This window comes from Bos taurus, chromosome X, assembly GCF_002263795.3.
Source record: "Bos taurus isolate L1 Dominette 01449 registration number 42190680 breed Hereford chromosome X, ARS-UCD2.0, whole genome shotgun sequence".
NCBI classification, from domain to species: domain Eukaryota; kingdom Metazoa; phylum Chordata; class Mammalia; order Artiodactyla; family Bovidae; genus Bos; species Bos taurus.
In genome coordinates, this window is record NC_037357.1 from 106,956,118 (window position 1) to 106,970,163 (window position 14,046).

Here is a 14,046-nt window from a genome sequence, read left to right on the forward strand (position 1 = left end):
ACTGTCAACATTAATCTGGAAGGTGAAAGAGGAGAGTGAAAAGGCTGGTTTAAAATTCAACATTCAAAAAACTAAGACCATGGCATGTGGTCCCATCACTTCATGGCCAATAGATGAGGAAAAAGTGGAAACAGTGGCAGATTTTATTTTCTTGGGCTTCAAAATCACTGTGGATGGTGACTGCAGCCATGAAATTCAAAGACACTTGCTCCTTAGAAGAAAAGCTATGATAAACCTAGACAGCATATTCAAAAGCAGAGACATCACTTTGCTGACAAAAGTCCATCTTGTCAAAGCTATGGTTTTTCCAGTAGTCATGTATGGATGCAAGAGTTGGACCATAAAGAAGGTTGAGCACTGAAGCCTTGAAGCTTTCAAATTGTGGTGCTGGAGAAGACTCTTGAGAGTCCCTTGAACATCAAGGAGATCAAACCAGTCAATCCTAAAGGGAAACAAACCTGAATATTCATTGGAAATACTGATGCTGAAGATGAAGCTCTAATACTTTGACCACCTGGTGTGAAGAGTCAACTCACTGGAAAAGACCCTGATGCTGGAAAAGATTGAGGGCAGGAGGAGAAAGGTGACAGGAGATGAGATGGTTGGGTGGCATCACTGACTCAGTGGACATGGGTTTGAGCAGACTCTGGGAGATGGTGAAGGACAGGGAAGTCTGCCGTGCTGCAGTTGGGTCGCAAAGAGTCAGACCCGACTTAGTGACTGAACAACAACAAATTTCCCAACAACATTTCTTAAGATGGTTCTAATCACAAATCATCTCTTTACCATTTCTGTCCAAGATCCAGCCTAATAATCTCTTTCCTGTTCCTGAAGTGCCTGAGCTCCTCCTTGGTAGGTCCCTTTCCACCAAGCTCATTCTGCCCCAAGGGCTTATATATTTGTTAATCTCTCTACCTGGTTGCACTGCTTCAGTCTTTGTGCCATCCTCAATGAAACCCTGGGCTATTTTTGTTTGGAGAATTATCACTGTCTAAATTCATCTTGTCCATCTAAATTCATCTTGTTCATTTATTGTCATGGTAATGGGTTCACTTGATGAACTAAACTTAGTGGAGTATAATCTGAAAACAGTTTCTCTCTCCCATTACTGCTCTCCAAACCAGGCGAGAGTTCCCTTTCCAGATCATTGTTGTTATCTTAGGATGGTCCCCAATGCTGGAGAGTTTCATTGTTAGATAGGCAAAGAAGTACAAAATCAATCAACACTTACATCCCATATCCAATGAATATTTTTCCTGATTTCTCTACCTGGCACCTCGTCCCTACTCCTGGGGCTTTCTGGTGATTTTTCAGACTGCTTGTGAAGAAAAAGGTACACATGATGTGTTCTTTTCAACTGCCTGCTCTGACTTCCTCTCCTCCTGTAATCACTGTGCTAATATGACGCCATCAGGTCACAGCATATAGATGGGATGAGAGGTCAAAGAACAAATTAACTGATGCTGGTTGCACTTCTCCAGTTGACTTTCTAGGTCCCTTTCTTTCACACTTTCTAACATTACCACCATGTAGACTCTTTTGGGTTCTTCTCACTCTAGCAGAATATACCTTGAATCTTTTAAAACAGCCCAAGCCCAATCTCCTTCCACAGAGGAAAATCCATTTAGACACACAAGGTCTTAGCACGTATCAGTGGAAATGTAGCTGCTTTCACTCTAGCCATTTCCCCTTTATATATGGTCCAATCTGTGGACAGGAACTCACCAAAATCCAATGGGCATTAAACTGTCAGTTTCCACTCCTTAAAGAAAACACTCCCACTCCCTTTGTGTTCTGGTCATGGCATACAAAGTCTAGACTGTGGGCTATAGGCTAAATATTTCTCATCTACTTAGACATGGCAGAAATATCATTTTTCCAGCAAAATTTTGTGCTGGAGAGTATAAAGTGTAATTAAGTGCTGTGTTTCATAGTATAAAGATATCATTGGGAGTGGCTGTCCAACCAGAGGTTGCATTTCCTAGGTTCTCTTGTACCCAGGCATAGCTGTATGACCAGTTCACTCCAATAGTATGTGCGTGGAGGTGATATGTGTGACTTTGATGCCACTAGTGGAAATTCCCACCTATATACGGAAATCTTTGAGTCTCTAAAGGATGATCAACTTGCCGCACGGGGGGAACCTGACTCTGACTCTTGGGATCTCAACATGGAGGATGCTAGACACTGACCAGGAGCAAAGGCACCAGACTGTCAAAATTATTAAAAACTTTGCGTGTGTTAAACCACTGAAATTATGGAATCTGTTACATCAGCTAGAGATACCCTCATATACATACATTTAGTGAGTAATAAATGGCATAGCAAAATCTTTTACAGCATGGAAAAGTAGCTATAATCTTCAGGTTTGTATTTCACTTGAAAATCTAAGACAACAGAAAAACTTCACATAGAATATCCCATTTCAATTCTCTTTTGTTTCCTATCTAACTCCACTAACATGTTAGTGCCATGTAAACAGGGACTTTGTTTGTACTGTTCATCACGTTTCCTAGGATGATAGAAAAAAGAGATCAGATTTGTGTTTACCAGAGTCAGAAGGTAGTGGGAAGGGAAATTGGATGGAGGTGGTCAAAAGATACACACTTCCAGTTACAAGACAAATAAGCGCTAGGGTTGTAATGTACTACCTGACAAAGATAATTAACACTGCTGTATGTTATATATAAAAACCGTTAAAGAGAGTACATCTTAAGAGTTCTTAGCACAAGGGAAAAAAAGCTTTCTTTTTCTTTTATAGCTATATAAGATGATGGATGTTCACTAAATTTTCACGATTCGTGTAAGTCAAACCAATATGTATTAATACTACACCTTAAATATATCAGTGCTGTGTGTCAATTATATCTCAGTAAAACTGGAAGAAAAAAGATTCAAAGAGAAAGAAATCCTAAATACTTTATACAAAAGAGAATGGACTACTAAGAACCAATTTTTGTTTATTGAAAATATAACCTGATTTTTGGAACTTGCTATAAGAAGTAACCAAATTTATGTGCCTTAAAGCTGTAAATATTTCTTACAAAAACCCTATTTAAAGAAATTCTAACCATTCACTCATCTCTAGGGAAGGTGTTAAGATTGGGTTGAATGTAACAAAAGATGAAATGCAGATGGAAAATCAGAGGCAGCTGAGTGTCTTGAAAACTGCATTGCCACAACTAATGATCTAAGGATTAAGTAAAGTATTTTTCAAAAGTTTAGCAAAAACAGCAAATGCAGTCAAAAATGTTAGGAAACTCTATAGGCATGGACAGTCATTTTAGTATACTTTGAAAGTATTCAGAAAGCACGTTCTTCAAGAAGTTCACAAAGGTTTGTTTGATGGGATTATTTAGAAGAATTCATATGGTCTCTGCTGACTAAACCTTCATGTTCAAAAGTTACACAGCTAGCAAGTTTTTACCTTAAGGGCTTTCCTGGTGGCTCACAGGTAAAGAATCTGCCTGTAAATGCAGGAGATGTGGGTTCAATCCCTGAGTAGGGAAGATCCCCTGGTGAAGGAAATGGCAACCCACTCTAGTATTCTTGCCTGGTAAATCCCATGGACAGAGGAGTCTGGCAGGCTACAGTCCATGGGATTACAATAGAGTCGGACATGACTTAGTGACTAAACAACAACAATAAATTACCATTATTAGAAAGGAGAGAAAACTTAGTAACTTGGCCACTGTCATTGATAGCCTATTTGGGTAGAGTTACTCGAAAGTGACTCCCCTCCTTCACCAACTTCAGCTGAAAGTGAACATTTAATGAGGACAGCACATCTGCCTATAGGGGCAAAGAGAATACTCTAGCACATCAAATACTTTTCCCCAAAGCTTTTGCAAGTGATACTTGAGTGAGTTTCAATAGTCTAACTATTTGTTTTCTATGCCTCCATGGAGTTTTACCCAGAGATCAGGTGAACAAATAACTGATTTATAGACCAAGTATTTTAGGTATTTTCTTATTTTCTATGTTGGAGCAAAAGTTGGAGATCCTAAATAATCATTTTTTAAAGAAATTAATCTGCATATTTAAAATAACCATTATTTATCAAAAGCTTAAATACTTGATTTAAATAAATCTTTTCTACAAGCATGTAAGTTGCATCTTAATGGATCTAAAATAAAATTGACATTATTTGAATAATTTATCCCAATATGCTCATTTAATATGACTATTTTTTAGGAATAGCAATTTAGGTGTACAACAAAAGCTCCAACTGTTTACAAAAAGGAAGAATCTATGAGCAGTTAATGGGCTCTTACCAGTGCAGCACATTTCATGTCAATAATCTCTAAGGGTGGTCCAGGAGCACTATGGATCTCAAGATGATACCAGATTTGAAAATTGTTAATAGCATTATCTGAAAAAAAGAAAAAAAACATGGCACATTTTAATGTGTGCATTTTAGAACACCATATTTTACATAAATTTTGAGACACATAAATAGATACCATTTTCAAATTCTTTATGATGGACTCACTTGTCAAGAGCTGAGGGGAAGGTGAAAAGTCAATTTCAACACAGTTTGTGAGCAGTAAGAGAAGCCCCAGGCTGCATGGCCATGAGAATGGGCTGTGAAAGCATCCTGCCTCATGTGTGCACCTGTAAACTCACTAAGTTCTTCACAAAAATAAGAATGTTTTACTTTTAAGGATTAATATTTCAAAAGAAATAACTAACCCTTTGCCCTCTAATCCCCAAAGCATTCATATAATATACATAGACATATCTAAATATGGTATTATAATAGACAAAGGTACATTTCTAGTACCACACAAATCTAGCTTAAGGGAAAAAAATGAGGAAGAGTTCATGAAATGTCTCGTTTCTTGGGAGTGTTAAACAGGATCCTATCAATTTAGCTCAAAGAAAGCTGAAATGGGGTATGGATGGTTTTTAAAATAACAAAAGAGAGGAGGAGGAAGAGAAGAGGGGAAAAGTAAGGTGGGGGGGAAAGGAAAAGGAAAAAGAAGAACTAGAAGAAAGAAATAACAGGCCCAAGGTGGAGTCACTTGCCTCCGAGAGAGTAAACTAAGACTTAATTGCAGTTTCAACCTCTCCCAGGAATGGACTTTTTACAATTTTCTGGTCAACACTAGTGAGCCAGCCAGGCTCATCTGTCCACGGGGATTCTCCAGGCAAGAATACTGGAGTGGGTTGCATGCCCTCTTCCAGGGCATCTTCCCAGCCCAGGGATCAAACCCAGGTCTCCCACATTGCAGGCAGATTCTTTACCATCTGACCTACCAGGGAAGCACACTAGCAAGGCAATCTTGCCTGAAACAATCCTTTCATTTCTTCTGCTAATAACTCCCCTGGTCCATCCCCTCCCCCTCCACATTTCTATAAAACTTGAGATCAGCTTTGTATTTGCTACATGGGATGCCGTCTGATTAATTAATAAATGAATAAAACCAATCATATCCTCAAATTTACTCTGGTGAATTTTGTTTTTTTCTTCTGCTGGATCATTGAAAAAGCAAGAGAGTTCCAGAAAAACATCTATTTCTGCTTTATTGACTATGCCAAAGCCTTTGACTGTGTGGATCACAATAAACCTTTGAAAATACCAGACCACCTGACCTGCCTCTTGAGAAACCTATATGCAGGTCAGGAAGCAACAGTTAGAACTGAACATGGAACAACAGATTTTTTTGTTCCAAATACAAAAAGGGATATGTCAAGGCTGTATATTGTCACCCTGCTTATTTAACTTATATGCAGAGTTCATCATGAGAAACACTGGGCTGGATGAAGCACAAGCTGGAATCAAGATTGCCAGGAGAAATATCAATAACCTCAGATATGCAGATGATACCACCCTTATGGCAGAAAGTGAAGAGGAACTAAAAAGCCTCTTGATGAAAGTGAAAGTGGAGAGTGAAAAAGTTGGCTTAAAGCTCAACATTCAGAAACGAAGATCATGGCATCCGGTCCCATCACTTCATGGGAAATAGATGGGGAAACAGTGTCAGACTTTATTTTTTTGGGCTCCAAAATCACTGCAGATGGTGATTGCAGCCATGAAATTAAAAGACGCTTACTCCTTGGAAGGAAAGTTATGACCAATCTAGATAGCATATTCAAAAGCAGAGACATTACTTTGCCAACAAAGGTTCGTCTAGTCAAGGCTATAGTTTTTCCAGTGGTCATGTAGGGATGTGAGAGTTGGACTGTAAAGAAAGCTGAGCACCAAAGAATTGATGCTTTTGAACTGTGGTGTTGGAGAAGACTCTTGAGAGTCCCTTGGACTGCAAGGAAATCCAACCAGTCCATTCTGAAGGAGATCAGCCCCGGAATTTCTTTGGAAGGAATGATGCTAAAGCTGAAACTCCAGTACTTTGGCCACCTCATGTGAAGAGTTGACTCATTGGAAAAGACTCTGATGCTGGGAGGGATTGGCGGCAGGAGGAGAAGGGGACAGCAGAGGATAGATGGCTGGATGGCATCACTGACTCGATGGACATGAGTTTGAGTGAACTCCGGGAGTTGGTGACGGACAGGGAGGCCTGGCATGCTGCGATTCATGGTGTCACAAAGAGTCGGACACGACTGAGCGACTGAACTGAACTGAACTGGTGACAGAGTAATGCTTACATCTGGGTTCCCTAAATATATTAATACAGGTCTTTCTGCTGCCAGTGATGTCCAAAGTCTCACCTCCAAATCCTGAAACCAAAAACCCTGGTCTGCCACAAGAGCTCTGTGTAGCAGGGTTGGTACTGGCATCAAACCCAGGCTCTTTCTATTAGTTCTCAACTGTTCAGCTTCTCACTTTGATATTCTTTATGCTTCAATGCTGAGCTAGATTACAGTTTAAGATAACCTCCAGTTTCAATTAACTGTTTGCATATCATATCCATATTGTCAAGTTGTAAATATTCCAAGAACTGCATGTTTGATTAACTTAGGTAAATCACTAAGCCTCTTTGGGTCTCAATTTCCTCATCTATGTAATAAGGGGCCAAGATTTGTGCAGTTCTCAGTCTCTTTCTTCTGAAAAACTGTTTCATTTTGCATTGCATTGCAATGCATTGCACTGTATTATATTGAATGTATTGAACTGTATTGCATGGCTCAAATAATTGGCTCAGTAAATCCAAAATCTGCATGTTAGACCAGCAGACTGTTGACACAGGAAGAGTTGGAGTTCAAGTCCAAAGTTAGAATTCCTTTTTTACTCTGTGGAAGTCAGTCTTTGTGCTATGAAGACCTTCAACTGGTTAGGTAAGACCCACCCACATTATGGAGGGAAATCTTTTTTAAAAGTATAAAGATGTAAATACAATTCTCATCCAAAATCACCATTATAGAAACATCCAGAATATCGTTTAACCTAATATCTGGGCACCGTGACCCAGCCAAGTTGACACGTAAAATTAACTATCATGGGGATGAGAACACCTACTTTTTGTAATTACTTTGACTATCATATAAGGTAGTATTGTGATGAAGCTACTTTAACTTCTATAGAGCTAAAAACATACGATGCATATGAATTTGTTAGTGACAATGAGATTAGGGATAATTTATTAATGAACTGAACAAGAAAAATAATTATTAAACATTGTTTACAGGTTTTAAACATATTAAAACTTTTCTAATTATAAAATTAATAATTCACTATAGCAATTTAATAAATTACTGAAAAGCTTTAGAAAATAAAAATTATTCATAATCCCATGACCAAGAGTATTTATTTTTTGTATAAAATTTAAAGTTTAATATATCAATAAAGACATATATAGGCATATATACACATTATATATAATTGATAAATCCATACATATGTGTGCCTTTGTATATACACATTTGATAGCATTCAGAGAATACTCACTATTAAATTTAATACTAGTCATTAGGGAAATGAAAATTAAAACCACAATGAGATATCACACCTGTTAGAATGACCATAATCAAAGAGACAAGAGATAACAAATGCTTTTGTGGATGTGGAGAAAAGGGAATACTTTTGCACTGCTTGTGGGATTGTAAATTGGTATAGCCACTAAGCAAAATAGTACAGAGGATCCTCATAAGATTAAAAACAGAATTGCCATATGATCCAGCAATCTCACTTCTGGGAATATATCCAAAGAAAATGAAAATATGAACTCAAAAATGTATCTGTACCTTCATGTTCATAGCGATATTATTTATAATAGCCAACGCACGGAAACAACCTAAGTATCATTGATGAATGAATGGATAAAGAAGTTGTAATATACATGTTCAGTGGAATCTTACTCAGCCATAAAGAACAAGGAAACCCTACCATTTGTGACAGCATGGGCACTATGAAGGCATTGTGATAAGTGAAATAAGTCAGGTAAAGAAAAAAAAATACTCATGATTTCAGTTATATGTGTAGTCTAAAATAAACAACCAAAACAATAACAAAAAACCCAAACTCATAGAAAAAGAAATCAAACTTGTGGTTATCAGAGGCAGAAGACGGGAATAGGGAGAAATGAAGGATGGTGGTCAAAGGACATAAACTTGTAGTTATAAAATAATTAAGTACTAAGGAGGTAATGTACAGCATGATGACTACAGTTAACACTGCTGTATGATATACAGAAAAGCTAAGAGAGTAAATTCTAAAAGTTTTCTTCAAAAGGAGAAAATTGTTTTTCCTTTTATCTTTCTTTTCTTTTTATTGTATCTATATAAGAAGATGGATGTTAGCTGAACATACTGATGGTAATCATTTCACAATACGTGTAAATCAAACCATCAAGCTATATGGCCTTAAACTTATACAGTGATATATGACAATTATTTTTCAACAAAAATGGGAAAAAATTATATGCAGATAATATCTATTCAAAAACACTTTAAATCAAATTTAAAAATTAAGTTTTAATTAACATAATAAATCATATGGGAAACATTCTTATATTAAAATATCTGTGCATATTATTGATTATTTTATTTTAAAAATCTAAGCTGTGTGATGACAGGTTGCAAAACAGATTAAGAACCAGGAAAAATATATGTACAGTTATCCCCAATTCTTCAGACAGGCCTTTCCATATTCCTACTGAAACAGAATTAACCTTTCCATCCCTTGTAATAACGTTGCTCTTTTTCTTACTGATTGGTCAGCAGCACATTTCTTTTCAATTAGAGAAGTTTTCAGTTACGCAAAATGAGTAAGTTCTGGAGATATAATGTACAACAAGGTAATTATAGTTAACAGGGTAGAGTGTATACTCTAAATTTGCTAGAAGGTAGATTGTGTGTGTGTGTGTATACAGGCTTATTAATTGTGACACATGTACTACTTTGGTGGGGAATGTTAATGATGGTGCAGACAATCCATGTGTGAGGGCAGGATGTATATGAGAAAACTCTGAAACTTCCTCTCAGTTTTACTGTGAACCTAAAATTTACCTAAATATTAGATATTTTTAAAATATGCCACTCAGATTTGATAGGTCATTATACTGAATATCAGATCAGATCAGATCAGATCAGTCGCTCAGTCGTGTCTGACTCTTTGCCACCCCATGAATCGCAGCACGCCAGGCCTCCCTGTCCATCACCAACTCCTGGAGTTCACTCAGACTCACGTCCATCGAGTCAGTGATGCCATCCAGCCGTCTCATCCTTTGTCGTCCCCTTCTCCTCTTGCCCCCAATCCCTCCCAGCATCAGAGTCTTTTCCAATGAGTCAGATCACTTTAAATTGTATGCATATTTTGACAGTATTCAGTTAGAAGGTAGATTGTGTCTTTACTTTCTGCAAAAAAGTGGTAACTATGTGAGATGATAAATATGTTAATTAGGTTGATTCTGGTGATTATTTCACAATGTATATGTAAATCAAATCAATTTGTCCACTTTAAATATGTACAATTTTTAATAGCCAGCTGCACTTCAGTAAAGCTGGGACAAAGAAGAAATGAAAATAATTAGATAAGAATTTTTTAGGCTTCCAAATAGGGGAATATGAAAAATAATGGTAACATCCAGTTTTAACAAGGGTCAGGTTCAAAGAGACAATCTTATACATTATAATGGATATTTGAATTGATAAAAATTGGAAGAGTGCTTTAACATGTTTAAAATGTTTAAGAATTGTTTTTCCTTTGATCCAATGATTTCATTTTAAGATATTTTTTGGAATAAAATAATTGATAATATGCACAAATACTTTAATATGAGAATGTTTCTTATATAATTTATGTTGAATAATTGAAACTTAATTTAAAAAATTTTAAATAGCCCACACAGTCACAAGTAAATGTAATTTCCTAACATGACTCCCCCAGGAACCCCCACAATAGACTTTGATAAACTATCCCTTGGGCATCTCTTAGATAGGACCCCCAAGATACAAACAAGATACAAGAAAACCTTGGTATATTTTTGGAATCAATTCTCACTTCCTATCTGCTCTCTTCTTGCTTGGAGAATTCCTTGGACAGAGGAGCCTGGTGTGCTGCAGACCATGGGATCACAAAGAGTCAGACACAACTGAGTAATTAACACTATTACTCTCTCAAGAGAAGCATCTAATGCTAGTCTCTGAAATGTTTTCCATCTTTAGGGGTATTTCTCTATCCCCATCACCACCCTAAAAAACACTGTTCTCTTCACTTCAAACCCAGTTAGCTGTTGTGGTGGCCTAGCTGTTCTCTTTCTAAACTGTTTTGAATAAGTGCCTGGATATCCCCATGTATTCTGTGATGGTTAATTTTATATATCAACTGGGCTGGACTATGGTGTCCAGTTGTTTGATTACACACCAGTCTAAATGTTGGTAGGAAGATACATGAACACTTTAATCAGTAGACTTTGAGTAAAGCACAATACTCTGTTTTTGTGAATGTGCCAACTCCAATCAGTTGGAGGCTGTAAGAGCAAAGACTGAAGTGACCTGAAAGAGAAGCAATTCTTAGCCAAGCCTGAAACATGGAAACCCTCTCAGAGCTTGTAGTCTGCCTAGTCTTTCCTGGGCAATTTGGACTCAAGACTGCAACAGCAACTTTTACTAATTTTCCACCCTGCTTCCCTGGTGGCTCAGTGGTAAAGAATTTGCTTACAGTGTAAGAGATGTAAGAGACATGGGTTCAATCCCTGGGTCGGGAAGATCCCCTGGAGGAGGGCATGGCCACCCATTCCAGTATTCTTGCCAGGAAAATCCCATGGACAGAGGAACCTGGCGGGCTACAGTCCATAGGGTCACAAAGAGTCGGACATGACTGAAGCAACTTAGCACGCAAGGACGTGCTTGCCCTATAGATTTTGGACTTGCCAGTCTCCCTGGTTATATTAGCCAATTCCTTAAAATGTCTCTCTCTATAAAGATATAGATTATTATATTATATTTAACTATACTATATTGGATTGCATGCTGTATTATATTATATTAGTGTCTCTTTCTTTGAAGAATCCTGATTAAACACAAACTCATTTAATAAAGATTTCTATTTTGGTATGCCTGTGGTTGAACTTTGCCCATGTCGACCCACTTTTCTCTATTTCTCTCTTCCATCCCTGCTACTCACCCATAAGAGAACTCATTCACCCACTCTCTCAGAAACCTGCCCTGTCTATTCCAACTCTCCATAAACCCATTTTCTTTCAAATTTTTACTGAAAAGATATGATGTTGAACAACATTCAAAGGAAGCTTTATAATATGGGAAGGGGAAACAATAGCATTTACTTTCTTTTGCCTATGAGGCAGACTGCTATCATTTCCTATATTTAAAAAAGAACTGCCTTATGATCCAGCAATCCCACTGCTGGGCATACACACTGAGGAAACCAGAAGGGAAAGAGACACGTGTACCCCAATGTTCATCGCAGCACTGTTTATAATAGCCAGGACATGGAAGCAACCTAAATGTCCATCAGCAGATGAATGGATAAGAAAGCTGTGGTACATATACACAATGGAGTATTACTCAGCCATTAAAAAGAATACATTTGAATCAGTCCTAATGAGGTGGATGAAACTGGAGCCTATTATACAGAGTGAAGTAAACCAGAAGGAAAAACACCAATACAGTATACTAACGCATATGTATGGAATTTAGAAAGATGGTAACAATAACCCTGTGTATGAGACAGCAAAAGAGACACTGATGTATAGAACAGTCTTATGGACTCTGTGGGAGAGGGAGGGGGTGGGAAGATTTGGGAGAATGGCATTGAAACATGTAAAATATCATGTATGAAATGAGATGCCAGTCCAGGTTTGATGCAGGATACCGGATGCTTGGGGCTGGTGCACTGGGATGACCCAGAGGGATGGTATGGGGAGGGAGGAGGGAGGAGGGTTCAGGATGGGGAACACATGTATACCTGTGGCAGATTCATTTTGATATTTGGCAAAACTAATACAATTATGTAAAGTTTAAAAATAAAATAAAATTAAAAAAAAATAAAAAAGGAACACATTACATTGTTAAAATAATATATTCATTAACATTTTATCAGAATTTGACTGAAATTTTGTGTTCAGTAACAGAAATATGTGTAAAGTTCTTCACTTATGAAAGAGTAGGCAGCCTTCAAGCTGAAGTATTATAATCTACTCATTTTAATGGTAGTACAAACTACCATTTGTACTACAAATCCAGAAATTAATAACATGTAGTTAATCCTGAAATAATACAATTCTTACAGATACATGAAATACACATTTGTATATGTATTTTGAGTGTAAAGTAGCTACTGACTTACAAATGAATGATGAGGGTTTATGAATGTTGATCATGAAACTCTCCATAATAATAAATTTACCTGCTTTTTCATCATCAAACTTGTCAGATAGTTCTGATAATGATTTCTTATAGAAGGGTATTTGATCCGTATCTTGATCTTCATCTGAGTCATCCTGAGAATCACCATTATGTTTGCTTTTAACAGAAAATGAAATTGTACCTACAACACACAGATGCAAGATGTCAGATTAACGAGGGTTTAGTTTTCAAAACTAACAATTAGAACTTAATAGAAATTTCAAGGAAATATTTTAAATATCCATTAAAATGGTAATTTTTAAACAGCTTTCTCATAATAATTAAGAAAATGTAATAAATAATAGAACTGCATCAGCCTTCAGAAAACATATTGGTCTTGAGTGAGTGTTCTTACATATTTTCTAAAGTAATTTGTAACACTCGTTTATTACCTCATTAAAATGTTTATTTTGCTTAATACAATATCCTAAGCATGCACTTTCCTTTAAGCCTTTCATATGCAAAGTACAAAATTTTGTTCAAAAAACAATAGTGTCAAAAATTTGCACTCTTTACCTGAAATTTTTCTTATAATAAAATTGACTTATAAAAGACTGATATTAACTTTTAAACTGAACCTAATATATAAGGAAGTAATTCACAAATTGACCCTGATATCTCAACACCAGCTTGCTATATTCATATTTTTTATTCATCTTTAAAGGATTATTCAAATATTATTTTCCCTTCAATGTCCCACACTTCCATCTCCCTCCTCATTCCTTGCTGATTATCTTATTTCTATTTCACTAAGAAAATGGACACTTTCTGGAAAGAATTTCTTCACAGTCCCACCACCACACTGACAAACGCTTCCACGATGGAGACCTTATCCTCTGGCTTTCCTCTTGTAAGAATGACTGATACATTCCTATCTGGACAGCTCCTGGATGCATGCACTGGATTCCATCTACTCTGGTCTACCCCAGGATCTGCCTGCTGTAATTATCCCTACTCTCATCTGCATCTTCAATTCTCCCTCTTTGAAACTTTCTGTAATAACATCCAATTTCCAAAAAGCCTTCTCTCCATCTAATGTGTATGTGTGTGTAAATGTATGTACTTTTTAATACTTATTTTCATACACACTCCCTGGAGAGGGCATGGCAACCCACTTCAGTATTCTTGCCTGGAGAATCCTATGGACAGAGGAGCCTGGCAGGCTACAGTACATGGAGTCTCAAAGAATTGGACATGACTGAAGTGACTTAGCACACATGCATGTGTACATACACACACACACATATACATACAAACACTAATATCATGTTAGGCTCA

General features: G+C 37.0%; 1 protein-coding gene across 4 annotated transcripts in view; it reads right to left on the reverse strand.

The window, feature by feature from the left end:
- Positions 1–14,046, reverse strand: part of CFAP47 (cilia and flagella associated protein 47) — a 502,646-nt gene that overhangs the window by 126,521 nt on the left and 362,079 nt on the right. For all 4 annotated transcript variants that reach the window (XM_024988430.2, XM_015461736.3, XM_059883840.1 and 1 more), the window contains 2 exons: positions 12,770–12,910; positions 4,275–4,372 (listed from right to left, as the gene is read on the reverse strand). In XM_024988430.2, the coding sequence (XP_024844198.1) occupies positions 4,275–4,372; positions 12,770–12,910 (239 nt within the window). The remainder of the gene's footprint in view (positions 1–4,274; positions 4,373–12,769; positions 12,911–14,046) is intronic.